General features: G+C 42.1%; 1 protein-coding gene across 6 annotated transcripts in view; it reads right to left on the bottom strand.

Annotated features, from left to right (window-relative positions):
* The window catches only part of GALNTL6 (polypeptide N-acetylgalactosaminyltransferase like 6), a 635741-nt gene that overhangs the window by 83976 nt on the left and 528126 nt on the right, over window positions 1-23639 (bottom strand). For all 6 annotated transcript variants that reach the window (XM_075421728.1, XM_075421729.1, XM_075421730.1 and 3 more), the window contains 2 exons: window positions 10742-10927; window positions 5020-5203 (listed from right to left, as the gene is read on the bottom strand). In XM_075421728.1, coding sequence (XP_075277843.1) covers window positions 5020-5203; window positions 10742-10927 — 370 coding nt within the window. The remainder of the gene's footprint in view (window positions 1-5019; window positions 5204-10741; window positions 10928-23639) is intronic.

The following is a 23639-nucleotide window of genomic DNA, read 5'->3' as shown; positions in this document are numbered from 1 at the left end:
AGTGGGGTGATTCATTTCCTATTTTATAAGTGGGAAATGAGAACAAGAACTAAAATGTCTCGCCAGAGGTTACAGAGTTGCTTCTGCTTCCTCGGCTAGCCCAGTATTTGCCAAATTATTGTTCTGGTCCTTTGCTAGAATTACATGATTCTCCAGCTTTGTCTCCCTTCAGGGAGGTCTGGAGATGACAGCTCTACGTCAGAAGGCAAACGGCCTGTCATTGAAAGGAACCCTTGGAGAGCAAGGAGTGGTCATATACCAAAAAACTACTGTCCTAGACAGGTGCTAGAATTCTTGTCATTCAGTAAGCAGCACAACACTTCTCTCATCGGTTCGGATTTCCATCTAGAGTTGTAATTCAACAGCAATGCTGTTAGGTCTCTCCTGCACCTTTCCCTCCCTCCCTGTATCATAAAGTTACACCACCATAAAAGTGCTCTGAGGAGCTGTGCAGCACTTTCCTACCCTACTTCATCTGTGCTATATTAAGCCTCTTAATTAGTTCATGGTTTTTCAAATAGTTTTTTGAGTTGAATTGTTGATGTTTTCTTGTCTGGCTAAAAATATGTTGCTGCTGGCCTGAATGGACACTGATGCCCGTTTTCAGATTGGGCATGTGATAACATGAATGGATGTAATGTAAGTGCTTCCAGGAAATAAAGAGCAGTCATCCCCAGCAGGCTTGAGCATATCAAACCTCTGTGTTAAACTTCCACAGAGCTTTTAGTCCAGACAGGCTATTAAATCATATAAACTGACATGTAGTATATCACAGTCCATTATAGTAACAAGGTTATCCTATTAGTTTAAGTGGCAATTTCTTGGGTTAGGCAAACTCCTCCGGAGACTAGGGTGCTTGCACCACAGAAACAGCCACACAAGAGCATGCTCTTATGCCCCAAACCCGTATGTCCCACAAGAGCATGCTCCCTAACCTCTGCCATGACCGATAAGACACCCGTGAGACATAATAAGCCAAGGTGATCCTTGCCACAAAGGAGGTAAACATCTCTGGTCCTCCCTGCTTATAGACTAGAAGAAAATTTCCCAAGTCATCTCAAAATCTGCTGAACAATCGTTGACCCTGGGATCAAGACAGTGAGATGATGATAATTTCACGATTGTCTGACAATTTCGCACAATACGTCGGAACACCAGGTTGCCCTGTGTCATTTACACAGCCCTGAATGCATCAGAGGAAAAGAGCACGAAGCCCCCTTCAGAATATGTTGAGGTAGTTGTGTATGAATCACAAGAGAAAAATCACTACAGTCGACTGTGATGAGCTGCAAGTGTGACAGATCAGTTGAGTGAGATATAAAGCTTCAGTCCTTTCTATGGCACATGAAAAAGGGAAATCAACAAGGGGTTCACAGATTTAGTCTCTGGATGGGAAGGCAACATTATTAGGGGTGAAGTCCAATTTCCACGCCTCTAAGGATTCAATGTATCCTGAAAAACAGCAACACAGATCTTTCAGAAAAATAGCTAATGTTAAAGGCTACACAAAATCCATTTATGGAATAGTTGTTAAACCTTCCTAAACGCTACAATGAGCATAGAGCAATATCCAATAATTCACATAGGAGCTTTGATTGAAAATACATTTTATGTGGCCATAGTTTGGTTCAGTGAAACCTACGGGTAACTCAGTGTGGGCAGTGACAAACTACATGTGAACTGAAATGATCAGTTTTGTAAATCAATGCAGCCTGATCCAAATGCAGCTATAAATTTTTCATATGACTCCCAGGTTGGTGCTAGTACATTATCTGTACCTGAATTTGACACTGGGCAGGTTGGAAGCTTCTGGGAGTGTTATACACTCAGTCCTAAAGTCATAAAATTCAAGTTGAATCTTGGTGTAGAGCTGCTTGTCACACACAACTGCAGAGGGCCTGAGAATGGGTCTGGGTGTACACCAGGAAAAGCTAAGATGCGAAATGAAGCTCCAAGTTCTGTCACAGCAAAGGGTGGAGATGCTGCCTGAGTGGAACCACAGGTGTGTGAACAATAAACCATGCCCACGCTCACACCACAAATGGATAAGAATGTCCAAATTCTTTACAAGAAGGATTTTGAACTGAGAGACTGCATCCAGATAGACAGTGTCCAACAGGAAAGTGCCCATCAAACATTGACCAATGTCGAGTACAGTTTAAATAAGAAAAAATAATAAGAAGAGGCAAGATTAATTCCAGAAACACTAGCTCAGCTGGCACTGGAGTTCAGTAAGCTCTGTGCTACTGTCACACCAAAAGTCTACCTGACAACACTTCAGTTTGTTGTGTCAACAGCAAACACGCTGCTGATGTCTGCTGCGGCAGTATTTTGATCACGTGTAGATGGAAAGCAACAGCATCATTCAGATAATACAATGACTGCTTTTAGGTTTTCTGTAGTTTGATCTGTTTTATGTACATTATTTCTTAGGCTGATGTGACCTTTTCTGCCTAACACACATACTGAGCTGGCATTTTAAGTGAGGGGAAAAAACTCATCACCACAATTTTTGGATCACGTACCCATTATTTGCTGGTGTTTTACTAAAAATGCTGGCAATTTTCCAGTTCATTAAGTATCAGCTCAGATCTGATGCTGCTGGCAAGAAATAAAGCTGTTAGGATACCAATAGCAAAATATTTAACCTAAATAAAAAAAAATCCCTTCTGCTTACAAAACAGTAACATAATAATTATGGTGCTGGCTGAAGCCACTTCTAATTTTAGTGTGTATGCACCTGAAGGAAAACTGTTCAGTCTCTTTAGTTCTATAGAAGCTGTCTTGGTCCATTAAGTTACTGATATCTAAAACGGTTTGTAACATTTACCATAGTTGTTGTAAACAAGGTATTAAAAGCTCGAGGTGTCAATAGAGAAGGCCCTAGGAGAAAAGCAGTACTGACATTGAATCAGAAATGAATTCCTCACCTAAGCAAATTCATACTGATTATATCAAACCCTTCTACACCCTCTCCATTCTAGGCAGAGGGTACTTTTGCGTAAAGATACTGTCCTGGCTCAGCCAGCCTCCAATCCTGCTGTGTGGGGACGGACAGGGCAGTCCCATGTGCAATGCTGTTTTTCCACCTGCACCATTCTGACGCGGACCTTGTGATGGGAAAACAAAGGAAGACTGTCACCAATTTGTGTAAGAACTGGGGAGCCTTTCTATCTTTTGGGGGAGATGACAACTGAAATTACAAGAGATTTATAGCTTGCATTGTCCTATATGTTGTTCCTTGCAAAGCTATTTATCTATGTGCCTTACGAATGCAGGCAGGACAAGGCGGGTATCAACTGCTGATCATAACAACAGTTCATGCAAAACCACCACATCTGTTCTGCACTGCACAAAGCCTCATCTGTTCTACAAAGTTTTCTACGAGCACCTCCTCTTCAGGCCTCTATTGTATTTGAGAGATGCACGCTACAAACTGCAAATGTGAGAAACAGCTGATAAGCAAACCTGTAGCTACACAGGCATATACAGAAGTTTTAGTTCTACACATACCAAATGCTGAACCGAATGATACGATGTGCTAGGTGACTTTGAGTAAGTGGCAAGAAATTACAGCTGCTCAGAGGACCAGGAAGACTTGTGGAAGAGCAACGGAGGCTCTAGCAACTCTGGAGTGTTATGTGATTGCGCTAGCTGCATCTATGTTGTGGAGTGGTCACATTGGCAGCTGATGGAAAGTACTTCACCAGCACTTACATCAATGCGAGATGAAGACTGATGTGTCTAGATGGAGATAAGTAAAAAGGAACAAGCAGAATAATGAAAGTAAGCGCACCGAATGCTGCGATTACCTACTTCACCCTGTACACAGCTGGTCATTCCTTGGGTATAAGGGTCAATTTCTGCATGAATCACACCCTTTATTTCAAAATAGTGCAGAATCTGGGCCAGAGACACAGCTTTTCTGTTGCTATTATTTCCAGGTTTTGTTCTGGGGAGGAGAAAATGCTGAGTTTTTAAACTGCCAAACTCTGCAGCAAGGTGTTTCAGCCAGGGCTACCGCCAGTGTCAGAGCCAGTCTCGCTGCTGCCCTGCTGGGATGCACGCTGCACGAGCGACCTGGAGACTCTCCCACATTGAGCCCTGTCTGGCTGCCTGTCCTCCCTCCGCTGATCAGGAATAATCCCAGCTGACCCTTATATCAAAATAATGAGAAGGGAAGGGAAGGGAAGGGAAGGGAAGGGAAGGGAAGGGAAGGGAAGGGAAGGGAAGGGAAGGGAAGAGAAGAGAAGAGAAGAGAAGAGAAGAGAAGAGAAGAGAAGAGAAGAGAAGAGAAGAGAAGAGAAGAGAAGAGAAGAGAAGAGAAGAGAAGAGAAGAGAAGAGAAGAGAAGAGAAGAGAAGAGAAGAGAAGAGAAGAGGAAAAGAGAAGATCTACCTTTATGAAGAACAGAAGATCACTCCTGTGAATGAACTGACCTATATAAAACTGGGATCAGCGTCTGGTTTATTGAAAATTATTTACAAATCAGCTTGATACTGTTCAGGTTTGACAGCTCTGTGTTTAAGTTACAGCAATACATATACAGTAGAATATTACCACTCATAAACATAGCATCTGCTGGCAGAATGTGGACTCAGCTATTGAGGCAGGTATTGCATCAATCTCCAGCAAAGAAAACATCAAACTAAAGCCTGTTCAGGAATTGCTTTGTGGAATAAACAGAATAACTGTAGTCACAGCCACTCCTTGTCCAATGTCAATACTTTTTCTTAACTACAAGTACGTGCCTGTTTCTTCTATGCACAACCACTGGGCCAGAAAAGGTTGTGAAGATTTGTGTTTCCAGGCACAGCTTGTGAATTCTGCAACTTGTTGCCCTGATCTTTTTCCTAATTTTGAGGTTTTATAAACCTTTATAGAAACTGTTTGCTTCTGCTACCTGTCATTAGTATGACATGGCCTACATGGAAATTTCTGGGCTTGGATTCTTCTGCTACGGTTACCTTCTTTGCTTGTTCTGCTTCGTGTTCCCACTCTCCCCTTTATCGCTACTTACTCAAAGGGGTCGCTGGGATCAGCTCTCTGGAGCTCTGGAGGAATCGGTATTCTTTTGTAGTACATTTCCCAGTCAAAAGCTCCTCGCATGGCATCCCCCGCCTGTGCCTCGTAGCCAAAGTGATTGTGGTCAATGACATCGATCATAGGACACACGATGGTTTTGTGGTTTAGTGCAATCTGGTCTGAAAAATGAAAGTAGAAAATAGGAAGCGGCATGTCTAGTCAAGCCATCTATCATATTACTGCAAAGTGAATCCCACAGGTTTTCTGATGTTTGAAGATTGCTTGCTTTGTTCCCTATGGCCCCCAAATCATTTCATTTTTCAAACTGGTATCAAACCTTTATCTAAAGTGGACTTAATGCAGTTGGGCAATGATTAGAAGCATTTACAGTTCTTTAAAGGGAGGTATATCCCTGTGAGACCCACAGGAGTCCAGTCATCTGTATCTCTGTCACTTTGCTACTCTGAGCTGTCCCCAATCTGTCAGCTACGGAACAAGGCAGCAAGCAAAATGTAAAAATACTCCTTCAGCTGTGGGGAGTGTGTATGGCAAGCTCCTGCGAGACAGATTTGTGTTCCCAAATGTGAATCTCAGCCCTTGCAACCGCTCAGCTGCTGTTCCTGTGGCTCTAGTGTGCATCAGCTCTGAGATCAAATGCTACAAATTAAAGGCAAACTCCAACAGGAGGAACAAAACAGGGCTTGTGTCCTCCTTTTGTACTGATTTTGAGATATAAAGCAGGCCCCACAGTATTATTCTTACTCACTTGTTTTCTAAAGAAAGGAGTTTCTTTTTGCTTTTTTTAAAAAAAAAGAATTAGAACTGCAAGGCTAAATCAAATCCCCATCTCTAGTATAAAAGCAGGGGGGGCCTGAGTCTGCTTCGGAGTATCCTATTGCTTAATCCCATAGAGCTCCTCTGAAAAGAAAACGAAGTAAAGAAGATATTTCAGCTGCAAGAATTAGGCAGAAAAATAATGGTTTGAAATGAGAAAGCACAGGGAAAATTTGCAGCTGTGTTGGCATGAATGGACATTAGAAAATCTATCTATGAACCCTTGAAAAAACAAAATCTCAAAATTCCAAGTATCATAAAGCTTTTTCTCCAAATGGTAGCCTAGATTCTTTACAAAATGTAATACATTGTAGAGTCTGTGTAGAAAACTTGTCTTTTGTTTTTAAAGATTAGATTGCACTGGTGCTTGATAATACCCTATAAAATATCAGAGGGCTAAGTGTGGAACAAACAGTTAGATAGGAAGGCAGGTAATACTGGTGTAATGATTAATAATACATATTCTGCTTCCTTGCTTCTGAGGGATTGAAATTAAGAAAAAAGATTATGTTAGCAAAACCTCTGTAGCTTTCATATTTATTCTCAGTTATTGTTTAGAGACTGTCCAAATGGGGGAACAATGCTGACTGCTAGTCAGAAATTACTGTGCCTGGAAGTTCAGCAGGTTTTCACATCCTTATCCTTTAATAGTGAAATAAATTTAAAGCACAGGCTCTCACAAAATTCTAGGAAACTCATCTCAGACATAATGGCTGCATTACTGTTGCTATTGCCAAATATAATTACATTCACCGGTATACTGTGTAGTGTTATCTGTAATCATTATGTAAAGTCATTTTTACATAATCTCTTTCCTGTGATGGTCCTGCTAATAGTTATAAAGCTTATAATAATCTGTCTCTGATCCCCCCTCTTCTAAATTGATTGGAGGAGAGGAACCAAACGAGATTGATTTGGCTGGAGCAGGTCAAAGGTAGACTCATGATACATTAGCATCCTTCTCTTGATCTTTAGAAGCCGCTGCCTTTAAATAGACTGAAGGATTGCAAATCTCCAAGTCACATGCAGAGACAGCCAGGGAGACAATTATTTGAGCAATGCTCCAACTCAATCCCAGTCTTCATTTCTACAACTCTGCAAGAATTTTGCAAGTAAGATGATGCTTACCTGTCTGTTCTTGTGTGTATCTACAGAACTTACTTCTCAGCCCCAAAAATGTTTTAGAGATGATGAGGAATCACAGGAAGATCTTGACTTTTGAAGAAACCAGGGTGTTTGTAGTCGTGCACACCAAAAGGCAGAGTTATCAAACTTGCAGCCTCAACGTTTCTTTCAGCACGCCTAAAATAATGAATTTTGTATACATACTTCTTAGGCTTAAAGGCAGCCCCCGGTATGAATTTAGGAAACCAAAAAAAGGGCTGTAGGGATAGCTTATGTTTCACAAGAGTGCTAGTGTCATAGCTTTACAGAGGCGAACAGGCTGCTGCTTTTGCCAGCCACTGCTCCTGACGCAAGACACAGCTGAAATGCTTTACAGTTTCTTTTCTATTGCCTTTACTCATCATCCTCACCCAAATTCCTACTGGTCTAAAAAGTTCTGTGCATTATTTCAATACATATATGCTGCAGATAAAGGGAAGAACAGACAGATAAGCATCATCGTACATGTAAAAATCTTGGTGATTTGAGGGAAAGCCTGGGAACAAGAAGGAACATTGCTCAGAGTTTTCTCCCTAGCAATTTTAAGCAATATGTACATACATATTTGAATTCCGTGCTTTTAGTCTCAAGCTGAGTGTGCGTATGTGACAATAAACAGAAGTTTTCAGTATTGGATAAGCCACTCTCTGAAAAATGTAGATTTTATCTTCATAAGAAAGATGCACACCTTTAATTTCAAATGGGGCTGGTTAAAATAACAATGCCACATTGCAAATGCTCTTATTTTCCCACTTCTGTATGTGATTACAGATGGTAACAACATTTGACTGGCTCAGCAAGTTACCTCTTGTTATCTGAGCTGTCATAAGTACTTTTCTGCTCAGTCTTCCCCACTGGCAAATAATGCATCATATAAATGTTGTGGAAATGGACAGCCAGCAGGTGTCTCGACAACTTGCTAAGCATGATCTAATCATGATGTAAATTGAAGCCTTGGTCAGGAATAAAACCTGTTTTGACAAACCTAAGTCTGATAGCCTATGGCACCACAGATCTATTGTCCATCTCCCCTCTCTCACTGCTTCCTCAGCAACATCAGCAGAAGGAAAGATGTGCCTGCATCTTTCAAGCTGGTTTGCTGCTCAGTTTCTCACCTTAAACCTGCAATAACTGCAACTTCACACTACACTAGACTCTCAACTACAGCAGCTGGAGCCCAAGTTACAACTTTCCTTCTGCTGACTTTGTACTACTGAGGAGTGATAACAAACAGCTGTGTTTGCCTACATTTTTACATGACTACAGCTGCCTGTTCAGTGAACATCAGGCCAGACTCTCTGAGATCTCAGAGTGGCTTATCTCGGTTCAGAAACCCATTTAAGCTAAAGAAATAAGTGAAGTAAAGCTTAAGGAAAATAAAGAAAAGCCATTTTGCACCTGTTTTTTAAGAAAACAAAACAAAGGACTGTAACTGAAAACTACTGTGGCTCAGCTGCACAAAGCAATTTAGATACCCAACAAGTGATGAAATAACTCAGTCTTCCTTTGGTCTAAAAAGTGATAGTCAGTTCTGAAAATATGTTAGATGCCTAAATAACTTTGAGAATCGCCTTTAAGTGATTATGCATTTCCCACTCCCCATCCTCTGACTTGTAAGGTCTCATTTTAAAAAAATAATGGTTTGGGACAGTGGAAACGTCTGCCCCTCTCAGCAAAGACTTCACTCCAGAGCAGGGCTGAGCTGGGCTCTTGTTGAGGAGTTTTCACTGCACATGGCACATACAATCAGAGCTAAAACAGGGCAGCTTCAAAGCAATAAATACCCAATATAGCTTCTGTTTCAGTTTGCTTGAATGACGTTCAGTCACATGCAGTGCTGAGTGATTCACAAGATAGATCCTTATATAACTATTTGCAAAAAAATATTAACTTTACTATTATTAGTAGATGTGTGTCATCTGATTTCAGTATAGTAAATGTCTGCTGCTTAATGGTTACGAGAAAGTTCTCTCATCCCTTTTGAAAATCAGGACACAGGACATCCTTAAATAGACTAGCTGGGTGTTCATTCTCTATTTGTCCTTCCTCATGTAATGCTCTACTACTTCTTTCGAAATAAAGCCTATTGATCCTGGGCTCTAGTGTTCCTCAAGATTAATTTCTAGATCCTCTGGCTCCTTAGCTCAGGGTATTTCTAACACGTCGAACAAGAAAGATCTCATTCCACTTGAGAACTTGGGAGAACTGGGACTTGGTCCTTGATGAAGCTTCTCTCATCTTTCCAGTTTTCTGATTTGAGGCTGAGGGTTGTGATTATCAATTCAATACCCTTCTACAACCTAGCTGCAATTATGAATGCTTTGTGACCTTTTTATTTATTTTTCAGCTTTTATAGGGTGAAACCCAGCTAGATGTACCTTCATTTCAGACAAGAAAGCAAGAAAAGAAACTGGTATTACAACTTGCAGTTTTCCCATATCTAAGTGAGTGAAATAGAAGGGTTACGTCGCAGTAAGTCAGCAAAAGATTTCAGAGGACAAAAGTGAGAATTTTCTTGAGATTTTGTCATTATTGGCAACGTATTATGCGCAGTGGGGGAAAATCAGAAAGTAGAGGAAAGGCGCCTGTAGAATACTCCAGAGTGTTTCATGGCTACTTGACAGGGCTGCGTGTGGAAGGCTTGTTGAAACTTGTATTTCCCTCTGCTCCTTTATGCCTTTGGGCTTTACATGAAGACTTGGAGGTTATTTTTAAAAATGCTGATATTGTGATTAAAGGCAAAGTAGTACCAAGGGGAAAGACTGTGTGAGTAATTTGGTATGGAAGCTAGAAAGGACGTAAATATGGAATTTTGTATGTTATCTTGTTACTGTTCTGAAAAAGCCCTAATTACTAGTATTTTTTTTTTTTTTGTCTCAAGCAATAGTTCATTAGTGGAACAGCATCTCTCCTTGGCTGCAAATGCTTTATCAGCTTATTGTGTGGCTAAATCAGTCCTAGCAACAAAATTCAAGAAATAACATTAATTGGTGAAATGCTGTCCTGTCATGTACTTATGACATACTCTTTTAACTAATACAAATTTCTTTAATAGTAAACTCAGAAATTTTCTTTGTTTTTTGCTAGGAAAGAAGCACTCTTTTTGCAAAGCACACACACTTTGCATGTAGTCAAGTGTGTAGAAAAGGGGACTTTGTTTCCTGAAGTGAAATCCTAGACTACAATTGATTCTTTCCATTCCTTTGACTAATGGAGCTTTGCCGGCTGCAGCTGGAATCCAGCAAAGCAGTCAATAGCAAATCATTCTTTCTGAGCTTCCTATTGTGAATGCAGTTGTTATTGGATTTAACTCTGAGGCCATGGATACATTTACAGCAAAAGCTTCTTTTAATGGAATGTGGAAGACTAGGAAGGAGCACAAAACCTGCATAACAAAAGTTTTCAGGTGTGTAGTAAGGGTGTAGGATAACACTAGATTTAGTAGTGTATTTAGCAGCAGTAATAGTAGAACAAATCATAACTCTAATAGGCCAAAGTAATACTTCAAAATTTTACCAGTTCTTTAGTTACAGGAACCATAAAATGGAGCCACTGACATTTCTCTGAGTTCTCTCTCGCACTGACTCTTCAGACACCACAGCACAGCTCCAAACACTTCCATACAGTGTATGTCCTGCTTGTTGTGGGACATGGCTTCGATTGCTTAAGCTATGCTGTATGCTCAAATTTAAATGGCTGACGAATGCTCACACACTTACTAAGCAAGGGAGGCAGCCAATTCACGTTGACTTCGCAATGGGAATCCAGAAATGTCAAGACTTCTCCTCTAGCCAGCGAGGCTCCTAGCAGTCTGGTCCGAATGAGCCCTTCTCGTTTCTTGGTACGTACAATCCTCACTTTGGCAAAACGGACCATGTATTCCTCCAGCTTCTCTTTTAAATGTTCTAGAAAGAAGGGCAAAAAAAGCGTCAGTGGTGCCAGGCCTGCAGGAGCCAACAGCAGGACAGGTTGGCATACAACCTGCAAGCAGCTTATCTACTTCCATCTCTCGTCACTTCAAGTCCTCCAAACTCTGCCACAAACCCTCTCTGAGACGGTTCGGAAAGTGCAAATGTTCTCTGTTTTATCACACAGAGGAAGACACTGACAATTCTGGACCTTTTACTGCAGTTGCTACTGGCAACCTGCCATCCACAATATAATCATGGCCAAAACAACTGCAGGATATTCATCCATCCTCTGGTTCCTGCAGCCCAAGGCCAGATACACATTCTGGCATGCCATTTTATAAACAATGTCCTTTCCAGGTGGGTTTCCTACATCTACTAATTACGAAGAACTGTGCACGGAAAGCAATTTTTATTAAGTAAGCGTTAAACTAACATGATTAGACTGTTTTTGTAATAGTAAGGGAAACAGACATGAACCTTAATAGCTGGATACCAGCGTGAAGCAAACGGACAGCTGACTTCCTAATAAAATTAAGCTGCAAATACAGAGCAGTTGACATATTCCCTTATCTGCATAATCTGGCTCTGTTTGTATCACAAAACAGCACCTTTGGGAACTTTTTTTCTTCTGACTAGAAACATATATTAAGAATCACAAAAATTTTCCTCTTCCTAAATACATCTACAACAGAAACACTGATCTTTTGTCTTTGACATAACACATCAGCTTGTCAGACTCATTACTTTGGAAAAATCCGATAATTTCATTTGGCAGGGAAAGAGAGAGAGAAAAGCTTAGTCTCCAATAATTAAAACTGGTGACAAGCCACATTTAGCAATGCTAGGTGCTAAAGCTAGGTCTCACTGAAAGTGGTTTGCCAGCTTATGATTGCTTCTTCTACCAGGTACTAATTCTTTGGACTTGTGTGGTCAGTACAGGCTTCAGTCCAGCCCTTGTACCATTAGAGATTGCAAGAGGTTTCCTACAGATGACCTGCAAGCAATACCACTTAGCCATACGCTGCAGCATATCATGCTGACACATAGATTAAAGCAACAAGGAAACAAGTCACAGTGCAGAGAATGCAGAATCTTGTGTTAAAATAAAATCAAGCTCCACTGAAACAGAGCTTCCTGCACATGCTCCTTCTTGTCTCTGCTCCTTTCCTTCCTAGCTGACCAATGCACAAGAAAATCTACTACCTGCAGATTAGGAAGCAGTAGAAACATTAGTGTGTAGTTACACGTATTTAGTGGGAGAGTACTGCGTGGGATGCTTGTCTTTACTACAGAATTTTGGTGTATGCTGACACCGAAGAGGGAGAGGCCTGAGACCTGGGTACATCAGCCTGCAAGGATTACAGAACAGGCTGGGGGTTCGGGGACAGAAAAGCTGAATGCTTTGGAGACCTGCCGAGTCAAGAAAGTGCCTTCTGTTCATAGTATTACCCAGAAGAAGTATTGGATCAAGTGAGAAAGGCCAAGTCTGAGACAAAAAACAAGAAGACATTCAGATAAACATCAAATGTTTTTGTCTTCTACTATGTGGTTGATTGTAGAAACCCCAGGTTTTAATTCTAAAATGAGTAGCAAAGAGGTATCCCTTTTTTCATTCCATTTTGCTACTTATGTACTCAGTAAAAAACCAACACAAACTCCAACAGCCACAATGACAAGAGAGGTACTGTGTCTTTGAATGATGATCTTTGTACGACCAACCATACTCACAGGACAAGGGCTGTGTGCCACTCTGACTCATTTTTGGTACCAGCTACAATTCAGTACCATGACTGAACTGAGGTTAAATCAAATCTTAGATCATTTTGTGCCCATGTGCAAGACTGTCTAAAGTGTGTATTTATTGAACTGTTTTCCTGTTTTTATGAGCTCCATTGAGGCTATTCCCATAGCGCAGGAATATAAAAGAAGGGAAATAGACCTTAAAAACAAAGCTACAAAGACCTTGCAGGTAATATAAGAAAGTCTGTTAGGGCTGTCAATCTGGATTTTTTTCTGTGTTGTAAATTGTATCATCTTCTAGCCATGAAAAACGAAACAGTTTCAAACTGACAGGATATTATACATTTCTAAAGTAAATAAAACTCAATCTGTCAGGTACCATAGCTTCTGTTAGTCCTCAGACACTGTGGAAGGTCATCTAACCCTTTCCCCTCTGATCTCTTCCGCCCACAAGCCTTAAGTTTGTTTGCACTGAATAGTGCATAGGAACCCTGCACCGAGAGCAAGACTGCATTGCTGCACACTGTACAGACAACTAACCACAGAATCACAGAATGGTTTGGGTTGGAAGGGACCTTAAAAATCAGCTAGTTCCAACACCCCTGCCATGGGCAGGGACACCTTCCACTACACCAGGTTGCTCAGAGCTCCATCCAGCCTGGCCTTGAACACTGCCAGGGTGGGGGCAGCCACAGCTTCTCTGGGCAGCCTGTGCCAGGGCCTCACAACCTTCAGAGTAAAGAAATTCTTCCTTATATCTAATCTAAATCTACCCTCTTTCAGCTTGAAGCCATCACCCCTTGTCCTATCACTCCATGCCCTTGTAAAAAGTCCCTCTCCAGCTCTCTTGTACCCTTCAGGTACTGGAAGGGTGCCATAAGGTCCCCCTGCAGCCTTCTCTTCTCCAGGCTGAACAGCCCCAACTCTCTCAGCCATTCCTCATAGGAGAGGTGCTCCAGCCCTCAGATCGTTTTTGTGGCCCTCTGGACTCGCTCCAACAGGTCCATGTCTTTCCCATGCTGAGGGCTCCAGACCTGGATGCAGGACTCCAGGTGGGGTCTCACCAGAGTGGAGCAGAGGGGCAGAATCACCTCCCTCGCCCTGCTGGCCGCGCTGCTTTTGATGCAGCCCAGGATATAGTTGGCCTTCTGGGCTGCGAGCGCACATTGCTGGATCATGCTGAGCTTCTTGTCAACCAACACCCGTAAGTCCTTCTCCTCAGGGCTGCTCTCAATCCATGCTCTGCCCAGCCTGTATTTGTACCGGGGCTTGCCCTGACCCACGTGCAGGACATTGCACTTGGCCTTATTGAACTTCACAAGGCTCGCATGGGCCCACTTCTCAAGCCTGTCACAGTCCCTCTGGATGGCATCCCTTCCCTCCAGCGTGTCAACTGCACCTCACAGCTTTGTATTGTTGGCAAACTTGCTGAGGGTGCACTCAATCCGACTGTGAATATCACTGACAAAGATGTTAAACGGCACCGGTCCCAGTACCGAGCCCTGAGGAATGCCACTCATCACTGGTCTCCACTTGGACATCAAGCCATTGACCGCAACTCTTTGAGTGTGACTATCCAGCCAATTGCTTATCCAAGGAGTAGTCCATCCGTCAGATCCACGTCTCTCCAATCTAGAGACAAGGATGTTGTGTGGGATAGTGTCCAATGCTTTACTCAGGTCCAGGTAGATGGCATCAGTTTCTCTTCACTTATCCAACAATGCTGTAACCTCATAGTAGCAGGCCCCCAAATTCGTAAGGCATAATTTGCCCTTAGTGAAACCATGGTGGCTGACACCAGTCACCTCCTTATTTTCCACGTGCCTCAGCATAGTTTCCAGGAGGATCTGCTCCGTGATGTTGCTGGGCACAGAGATGAGACTGACTGGCCTGTAGCTCCCTGGGTCTTCCTTTTTTCCCCTTTTTAAAAATCGGGGTTATGTTTCCCCTTTTCCAGTCAGTGGGCACTTCACAGTGTGGACTGCCACAGCTTCTCAAATATAATGGATAGTGACTATCCATCCAGATTCAGGTTATGCAGTCTGAACACAGCTCTCAAACTATCAAGCAATTAACACTTTGGCTATAGTGCAAATCCTCCGTCTTCATCTGCCTTTCCTCAGAGGTGGGTTCACTGATGAGACTCTGGCTGATCAAATGATCCTACTACACAGCTCCAAATTTGGCTATATATCAGATATAACTGCTTTACTATTCCCTGTGAGCTAGTTCTAGGCAGTTTCCCTTTTTGTATGTGAAGGCAGCTACCAAGGAAGCACCTAGTCTCTCTGACAGAGAGAAGCAGGAGCCTTACTTGGACAACTAAGTTGTTTGTGGTGTGGGTAGGCTCTCTGTTGCCTGTATGGAAATTTAAGGCACACCTGAATTGGACATTCACTAGTCAGGTGTCGCAATGGCTAAGGCAAGGCCTTTGCAGGAAACAGTTTAAATATGGCCACTACCGATGTTTAAATGAACTAAGACAAATGCCCTCTTTTGATGCATTCTGATGTTATCACTTGTCTTGGGCCAAATAAATTCAGTGAAATTCAGTCTCATACAAAGGAATTAATTTCATTCCTTTCACATCCTGCAATGAGCAAATTCTGAATGTTGAGTGCCTATCTCTTCAGGAAAACACTTCAGGGAAAGATGATGTAAACTATCATATTACGATACATTCATTTCTGTTCTTATATCAATAGCGAAATAACAAAAGAGCTGAATAATGTAATTTGATTGTCATCAGTTGTATTGGAGCTTGAACTCCATGAAATCAATGGTAGTTCACACTGTTTTTTCATTGCTTCGAGTTCCTTGCAAACTCAGGAAAAGAGGTCTCAAATTTTAAATATTTTAACTTTTTCTGGCCAGAAAAATACCTGAAATTCTGTGGAACAAACAAGAGCCCTCTATACCACCTTCCTCCCTCTCTCTCAGATAGCTCTTCACACATTTTAGACACCATGTCATCTGATTTGTGAAGAACTGCATTAAAACATCCAGCACATCTTTTGATGCCAGATTCACATATCCCAAAACTGTTTTCATCTACTCAATTAGCCCCATGATTGAATAATTTTATTATTTTCTCCTTGTCACTCAAAGAACAACTCATAAATAAGCAGAAGTATACAAACAAAATTTGTACGTCTTGTTCACACAGAATTCTAAACACATCCTCATTTAGACATATGTGGAATTAATCAGGAAGAAAATGAAAATAGTAAGTGTTAATTTTTGTAGAGCTTAGTTAGACAAGTGACATAAAAAGATCAGGTCTACACACAAAACAAAGTATAGAGATTACTAGAGGTACATAAAGTATCGAGATTTGTTAAAACAGCTACATATTAGTAGTATCCTAACAATGAGCCATGACGTAGTCAAACAGATGACAATAACAACACCTACTGTATCTTTAATTTTGAGATTTGGCCAAGAAGACAGTTTGGGAATTTATTTGGGAGAAATTCTCAATAACTACAAAAACATCATGAAGTATTTAAGTTCAACGACCAACTCCAATATGGTTGTGAGAATGAAAATATCTTAAAGTGGAGGAAAAAAATCACTTTTGGATCCATAAGTAATGATTTTTTTAACTTAAATCAATATGAAAGTGCTTTCGTATTGTATTTTCCCCTGCAATGTCTTGTGGCAGTGTCTGTTTCAAATCTTACCAATCTCTAGCAGCATAAACAAACACAGAGTGACAACCAAAGATGGTAGAACAGTAGTAGTTCTAAAGAAAATTTTAGTATTTTCTAGTATTCATGTAAGTAGTAAAAACATATGTTTCATGTTGAACCACTCATTAAAGCCCCTCCTGCATTACTCAATATACTGGTATTATCATAGGTGAGACTCTCTAAAGCAAAATGGCAATTCTGCAGGACCTGCTGTCAGCAGCTGACTTTAAAGGCCAGCTACTTAATAAACGAGCCTGTCTTTGAGCCAGGGGTCATGAAGACATAGATGCTCTGCCAAAGACAATACCTGTGAATCTCACAGCTCTTGTGATGCTTAAAACTGACTAGACAAGACTTTAGAATTCTCTGTATGGTAATAATTTTGGTTAACAAATAATCTAGGTGTTTGTGATTACTAACAAATTATGATTTTTTTTTAACCTTGTCTTTTCCCCAAAATATCAAGATAAACTGCACTTTTTCACAGAACTCCATAAATTTCCTTCAGAGAAAACCAACAGATATGGTATTTCCTATAGTACAACTGCATTTGCTCACTGTTCCCAATTACTGTGTTGTTAATATTATCTCCAGAAGCAGCACCTCACAAAGAAAACCTATATATTACACATACTCATTTAGAAGCAAGTAAACTCAAGTGCCCAAGTAAACATGCATCAATCAATGTCAGAGCAAAACTATAATTCTAAAGAAATTCTATGACATAGATTATAATATGGTGTATAAAATAGAAAGCAACCCGTAATAAAAAGGTCTTTAAGTGTCCAGGGGACAATGCATTCTGCCCATTTATTACCAAAGGAAACAGTTCCAGCAGGCTTGCCGTGACAATAAAACAGGGAGGTAGGATGGTTTCATTTATATGCTGTAATATTACCTAAACTTCACTTTCAGAGTTAGGCATGAGAGAGAAGCCACTGTTTAAATTCTGCAGTGAGCTATAAATAGTACACTTTGCGTATAAAGAAGCCAAAGCCCCTAGATGTGGGGAGTAAATGTCTAATTTGTAATTTAAAAGAAAATACATCATTCTTCACAGTGTTGATCAAGTGAACCCATGAATCATATGTTTGACACATGCCAGGCATCTGCCAGGGCAAGAGCTGGCACAGGCGGTGACAAATAAAGAATAATGCAGGGGCAGGAGGTTTACAGGCTGTCATTGCTGTGACAAGTGATGATAAAGGGAAGCATTATGCCTCTTCTAGTGATAGCCTGTAAACAAATTCTCCATTGTAATTGTTTTGTGTCAGCCTTCTCTGTCTTCATTTAAAGTCTGGAAAAGTTTTTCTAAAAGCACAGCAGAGACACAATTGCCTGGTCATAGTAATTAAAGATCTACTCAAGCAGAGCCCCCAGTTACTTAATTTGGTGCCCAGGAATAAACTGGAAATCCAGGTTCTGCTTTTGTCAGGGAAAAAGAAATCATAGTAGTAAAAAGCAGAACTGCAGTTCTTCTCTCCTGTTGGGATGCATACCGGGAATATTTCATTATCACACTGGTACCCTGTGGCAACATATGCTATGTGACAAGCAATGTTCCTCCAAGGTTACTGAGAAGGTGTTAACAGAGACTTAAAAGATGATGTCAAAGCTGGAGCTGGTCTTCAGGACTTGCTTGACTACAGCATGGACCATGAAATAGTAACGAAAATACAAAGAAAATAAAGACTTTTGTTAAGCCCCTCTTCTGGACAGTCAGGCAGGTCGGTCCCAGATCTGCGCCTGCAGCGCAGCTTACCCTCTGCACCTCTGTAGCACCTCCAATTTCTGCCCCAAAGTACTGACACCCTCTTTTTAGTATCTGACCTGCAAATTATCAAATACTTAAGAATAGCAAGCGAGCCTGCTAAATGCCCTGATAATCAGTCTGAACGAAATCTGTCTTTTTAAGTTTAATTGACTGAGAAGTACGTAATTTGAGCTGTCCTGCCATTCCCAACACGAGCCCTATAAAAGCAGTTTGAGAACGACTTACAGCAGCAGAAAAGGTAACGCTGGCCGCTGGTCTCTCCTGTTACCCCAGCACAGGCATGCGGGAGGAAGCAATGTGGCCAAAACCACAGCAGCCTGTGATCCTAGCTCAGTAAAACGATCTCGAAATGATTGTTTCTGCTGGTGAAAACTAAAGCAGTCAAATGGCTGTTCTGACATGCAATAATAATGAGGCCAGCTCAAGAAGATTTTTCTCACCGGCCAGCGGCAGGGAGCTTTGTGCCCAGTCTGCATGGAAAAATGTGCAAATACCTTTATGCAACATCCACGGCTCTCGTTGTGAAAAGGACCTCAACCACTTGATGTCCTTTTCTGCAGAGCAGGACTATCTTCCCAGGTAAAATTAGCAAGGATACCCTCCATTCCCTTCCTGAGGCCTTGAGCATACATTTTTCCTGGAAGACATCAGCTTAATCTTTTGCTGAAATGCTTCTATTTTCAGTCTTAAGCTTGACAGAAGATACGTAAAGGAAACTTAGTGGCCTATGATTATTCAGTTATTATTTGTTTTCTGCTGCAGTTGAAAAAATAGCCCTCTCCAGTGCATTGTCAGTATTTTTATTTTCACTGCCTGTATATATGCTACCATAAAAGCAAATCAGTCTGAAGAGAGAATACAAGGTGAGCACGTGACTTTGGGTACATCATCTTTCTTTCTTCCAGTCTCCCTTCAAGTTTCTTATTTGCAGAAGGTTGGTTGGAAAAGCTGGTTGGACACAGAAATACTGCAAAGGCTGTACCGGGTCAGCTGCCACTTTTCCTAGCCAAGTCAAAGGCTACAAGCAGGACATTTCCTCTGGTTACAACTCTGGGTAAGCTATGCCACTGCTGCACTACCCTTCTGGCAAATAACTTTTTCCTAAAGTCCAAACTGAATCTTCCAAGCTGCGTCCTGGGGGTGTTGCCTCTTATTGTACCATCTGCCAGTACCAGGAGGAATTTAGGTCTGCCATCTGTGCAATTCCCACTCAAGCTGCTGTGGGGAGCATCACTTAGCTGCTGCTTTGCCAGACTAAATGAGCACAGGTTCCTCAGCCTCTTCTCAAAGGGTCATGTGCTTTTGGCCCATGACAGTCTTGCTAGTTCTCTGCTAAACCGTTCCAGCTTTTGTCACAGAATCACAGAATGGTAGGGGTTGGAAGGGACCTCTGGGGATCATCTAGTCCAACCCCCCTGCCAAAGCAGGGTCACCTACAGCAGGCTGCACAGGACTGCTTCAAAGCGGGTCTTGAATATATCCCGAGAGGGAGACTCCACAACCTCCCTGGGCAGCCTGTTCCAGGGCTCCGTCACCCTCAGAGGGAAGAAGTTCTTCCTCATGTTCAGACGGAACTTCCTATGCTTCAGTTTGTGCCCGTTGCCCCTTTTCCTGTCACTGGGCACCACTGAAAAGAGTTTGGCCCCATCCTGCTGACACCTGCCCTTCAGATATTTGTAAGCATTTATGAGGTCCCCTTTCAGCCTTCTCTTCTTCAGTCTAAACAAGCCCAGCTCCCTCAGCCTCTCCTCATAGGAGAGATGTTCCAGTCCCCTCACCATCCTCGTTGCCCTCCGCTGGCCTCTCTCCAGTAGCTCCTCATCTTTCTTGAACTGGGGAGCCCAGAACTGGACAGAGTACTCCAGATGAGGCCTCACTAGGGCAGTGTGGAGGGGAAGGAGAACCTCCCTCGACCTACTGGCCACACTCCTCCTAACGCACTCCAGGATACCATTGGCCTTCTTGGCAGCCAGCGCACACTGCTGTTTTAATTATCCTCAGTGCTCTGCAGGAACCTCCTGGATTGTGTGTGCCTGGCTGTGTGGTCTTCCCAGCTGATGTCAAGGTGGTTGAAGTCCCCCATGAGAACCAGGGCCTGTGACTGTGAGGCTGCTTGCAGCTGCTTGTAGAAGGCCTCATCAACTTCCTCCTCCTGGTCAGGTGGCCTGTAGTACACACTCACAACAACATCACCCATATGAGGCTGTCGCTTAATTCTAACCCATAAGCTCTCAACTCCTTCATCTGCCCCCAGGCAAAGCTCAATGCATTCCAGTTGCTCCCTCACATATAGAGCAACTCCACCACCTCTCCTTGTTGGCGTGTCTTTCCTAAAGAGTCTGTAGCCATCCATGACGGCATGTCAGTCATGCGAGTTGTCCCACCATGTTTCTGTGATGGTGACCAAGTCATCCTTCTTGAACTGCAGAGCCCAAAACTGGATGCAGAATTCCAAGTGTACGCAGCACCAACATCATAAAAGGCATAATTTCACTTTACTCACTCCCATCCTAACGTAGCCCAATCCAGTTTGCCTTCCTGGTGATAAAACGTCACTACTTTTTCCTATTCGCCTGGTACCCACTATGACCTTTGCAGGTCCTTCACAACACACCAGCTAGCCAGTTTGCAGTTTTACTAGTACATGGGCTTATTTACCCAGGTACAAAATTTAGCACTTCTTGTTGAACTTCATGAGACTTATTTTGTCCAATCCTAGAGCTTCTCTGGACTGACACTGTACTATTTGATGTGTCAACCAGTTTCTCTCTTTCAGTATTATCCACAGATTTGCTGAGAGCACATTGTCTTGTCATCTAGGTTACTGATGAAAACACTGACTAACATTGCCCCCAGTACTTACCTGGGATATTCTGCCAAACAGACATCAAGCCATTGATAAACTACCTTTTGAGTACAGCAACTCAAGTCCTGTAACAGTCTTTTTGCGCAGCCCATGCTTCCTGTGGCTACAAATGCAGGGACAAAAACCTCTTAAAGTCAAGGTGAGTTGCATTCATCACCCTTCCCTTGACCACCATCATCATAAAAGCCAATCAGACTGTTCAAACGTCATTTGCAGTTAGGTAAATATGTGACAACAATACTATATTATTTTCTTGTCCTTCATGTACTTGCAGATGGCTAGGCACTACCCAAAAAGAGGATGTGCTTCATGATGCTTCCAGGCAGTGGGTTGAGGCTTGTTGGTCTACAGCTACTGGATCCTCTACTTTGTCTTTCTCAAAGATCTCTCCTATGAAGAAATGCTGAGAGTTGGGGCTGTTCAGCCTAGAGAACAGAAGGCTGCAGGGACAACTTATTGTGGCCTTCCAGTACCTGAAGGGTCCTACAAGAGAGCTGGAGAGGGAATTTTTACAAGGGTATAGAGCGATATGACAAGCACTAATGGCTTCAAGCTGAAAGAGGGTAGATTTAGCTTACATATTGGGAAGAAATTCTTTACTCTGAGGGTGGTGAGGCCCTGGCACAGGTTTCCCAGAGAAGCTGTGGCTGCCCCCTCCCTGGTAGTGTTCAAGGCCAGGCTGGATGGAGCTCTGAGCAACCTGATCTTGTGAAAAGTGTCCCTGCCCATGGCAGGGGTGTTGGAACTAGGTAATTTTTAAGGTCTCTTCGAGCCCAAACCATTCTATGATTCTACGTCACTAGCATCTTTTCACGTTGGTTGCACATATCAGGTTAACTGTCCTTTCCAATGATTGGCCAGTTTTTTTAATTATCTTCCATGGTGGCTTTAATTTTCACCTAGAAGAGTGTGATAGTAATCTCTCTTCAGATATACACATCCAATCTTTTACTCCTGACTAGTCCTTACTGAGGAACCCTGGAGGAAGGATGGGGATGTTTACTGCCAGAATGACTTTAACATCTGATCCATAGCCATGCCAAACTCCAATACAAGTTCCAGAAGCAGACAGGTACTGTGAATAGTTGGCTATGGTAGGTCTGGCATAGACTGATAAATAAGAGCAATATATACAAGTGCTTGGTATAACAGCAATTGGCTAACAGCAATCCAATCTGAGCACTAGATAACCCATTCTTTCGGAATGCTTTTGCACATGTAAGAAATCAGGTCACCTGAGAAAAGCTTTGTAGTTACCACTGATCTGGAAGTAGCACTGTTTAGAGAGACATTTGTGCCAATCACTTGGAAACTTGTTCTCCTGGCTGTGATGTTTGGGTTAGCTGGCCTGGGGCAAGCTAAAATGCAGTCTCTTTTTTTTTATATTAATAAAGAGTCAAAGTCCTTGGGTAATATAGTACAAGGCTGTGGAGAGTATCCTGAATGTGCAATAGTTCTGTTCATTGCTTGCACTTCACTGAATATAAACTTCCAGATAGCACCTTCATTTTGATGTGGAGTTTCAACTACAGCCTGTTAAAATTGAAAGAACCTCTGAACACGAGAGTAAATGCACATTCCTTTGCAACAGCCTGAAAAGGTCAGCATTACTAAGAGGAGGAGGCTGAACAGAGCAGATGAATATATAGCCTAGCTTGATTTCATTCACCATAGTCTTACGATAAACCTTGAACAACTCTGTTTTGTAGTGAACGGGCTTTCATGTAGTCATTGCAGGAGTGAGTGGGACTGCAGAGTCTGTGAGACTAGCCAGATTTGCTGAGACTTTCTCAAAATACGTCTTCAGTCAACAGAGGCATGCAGAGATTCTGCTATCTCTTTGTTCCACCTCCCTGAGCCCATGTAATCGTGACTGTTAGCACAGTCAGTCTGTTGCCAGCGCAGACCTGCCTAGGACCTCTTTGTCAACAAGGTAAGTGTTCAGGTAATTGAATACATGCAGGAGGTTACTCAGATAAGAGGTGTGGTGACTTCTTATACCATGGAGGTATCATTAAACTCTTGAGGTACTTCTCCTGTCCAGATTTTGCACACAGGAAAAGGAGCAAAGCACTTCATTTTTAGGTGGCTGTAATTTAGCACACCCCATGAGCAGCTAGGGCTGGCTTGCTAGTTTGTTGGCAGTGCTGGCAAGGCTCGGAATTTCCCCTTTTCATAAGGAAAGAATGAAGGATAATTATTTGTTTTTATGGGTTCATTCCAACTGCCAGTTGTACGACGTAGTTGTTGATACCTTCACTAGCGCTGTAGTATAGAACTCCTGTCTTTTCCACACCTCAGAGCAGACTCCTTCATTTGCTCTGTTTGCATCAATCTAGTTCTGAGAAAGGGGTCTCCAGCTGGGAGAAAGGCAGGGCTACCTTTTGCCCAAAGACTAAATGATCTGATCAGTACTTTTTGTCTGAAAGCCTCCAAAGTAACAAAACTACCAAAATCCTATTTTACATATCACAGTTAAACACTTCTAGGAATTAGTCAACGCTCAATGTATTTTACAGTTTAAAATTGAAGCAAAAAGAATGTAAGCACTTACTCCTTATTAATTGACCTTATCTGCTTAATACATAAAAATAAACAAATTTAAAATGCTTGTATGCACCTCTGCTTTTTGAC

This window comes from Opisthocomus hoazin, chromosome 5 (genome assembly GCF_030867145.1).
Source record: "Opisthocomus hoazin isolate bOpiHoa1 chromosome 5, bOpiHoa1.hap1, whole genome shotgun sequence".
Lineage (NCBI taxonomy): Eukaryota > Metazoa > Chordata > Aves > Opisthocomiformes > Opisthocomidae > Opisthocomus > Opisthocomus hoazin.
Note: the sequence above shows the minus strand (reverse complement) of the source record. Positions and strands in the feature narration are given on the sequence as shown.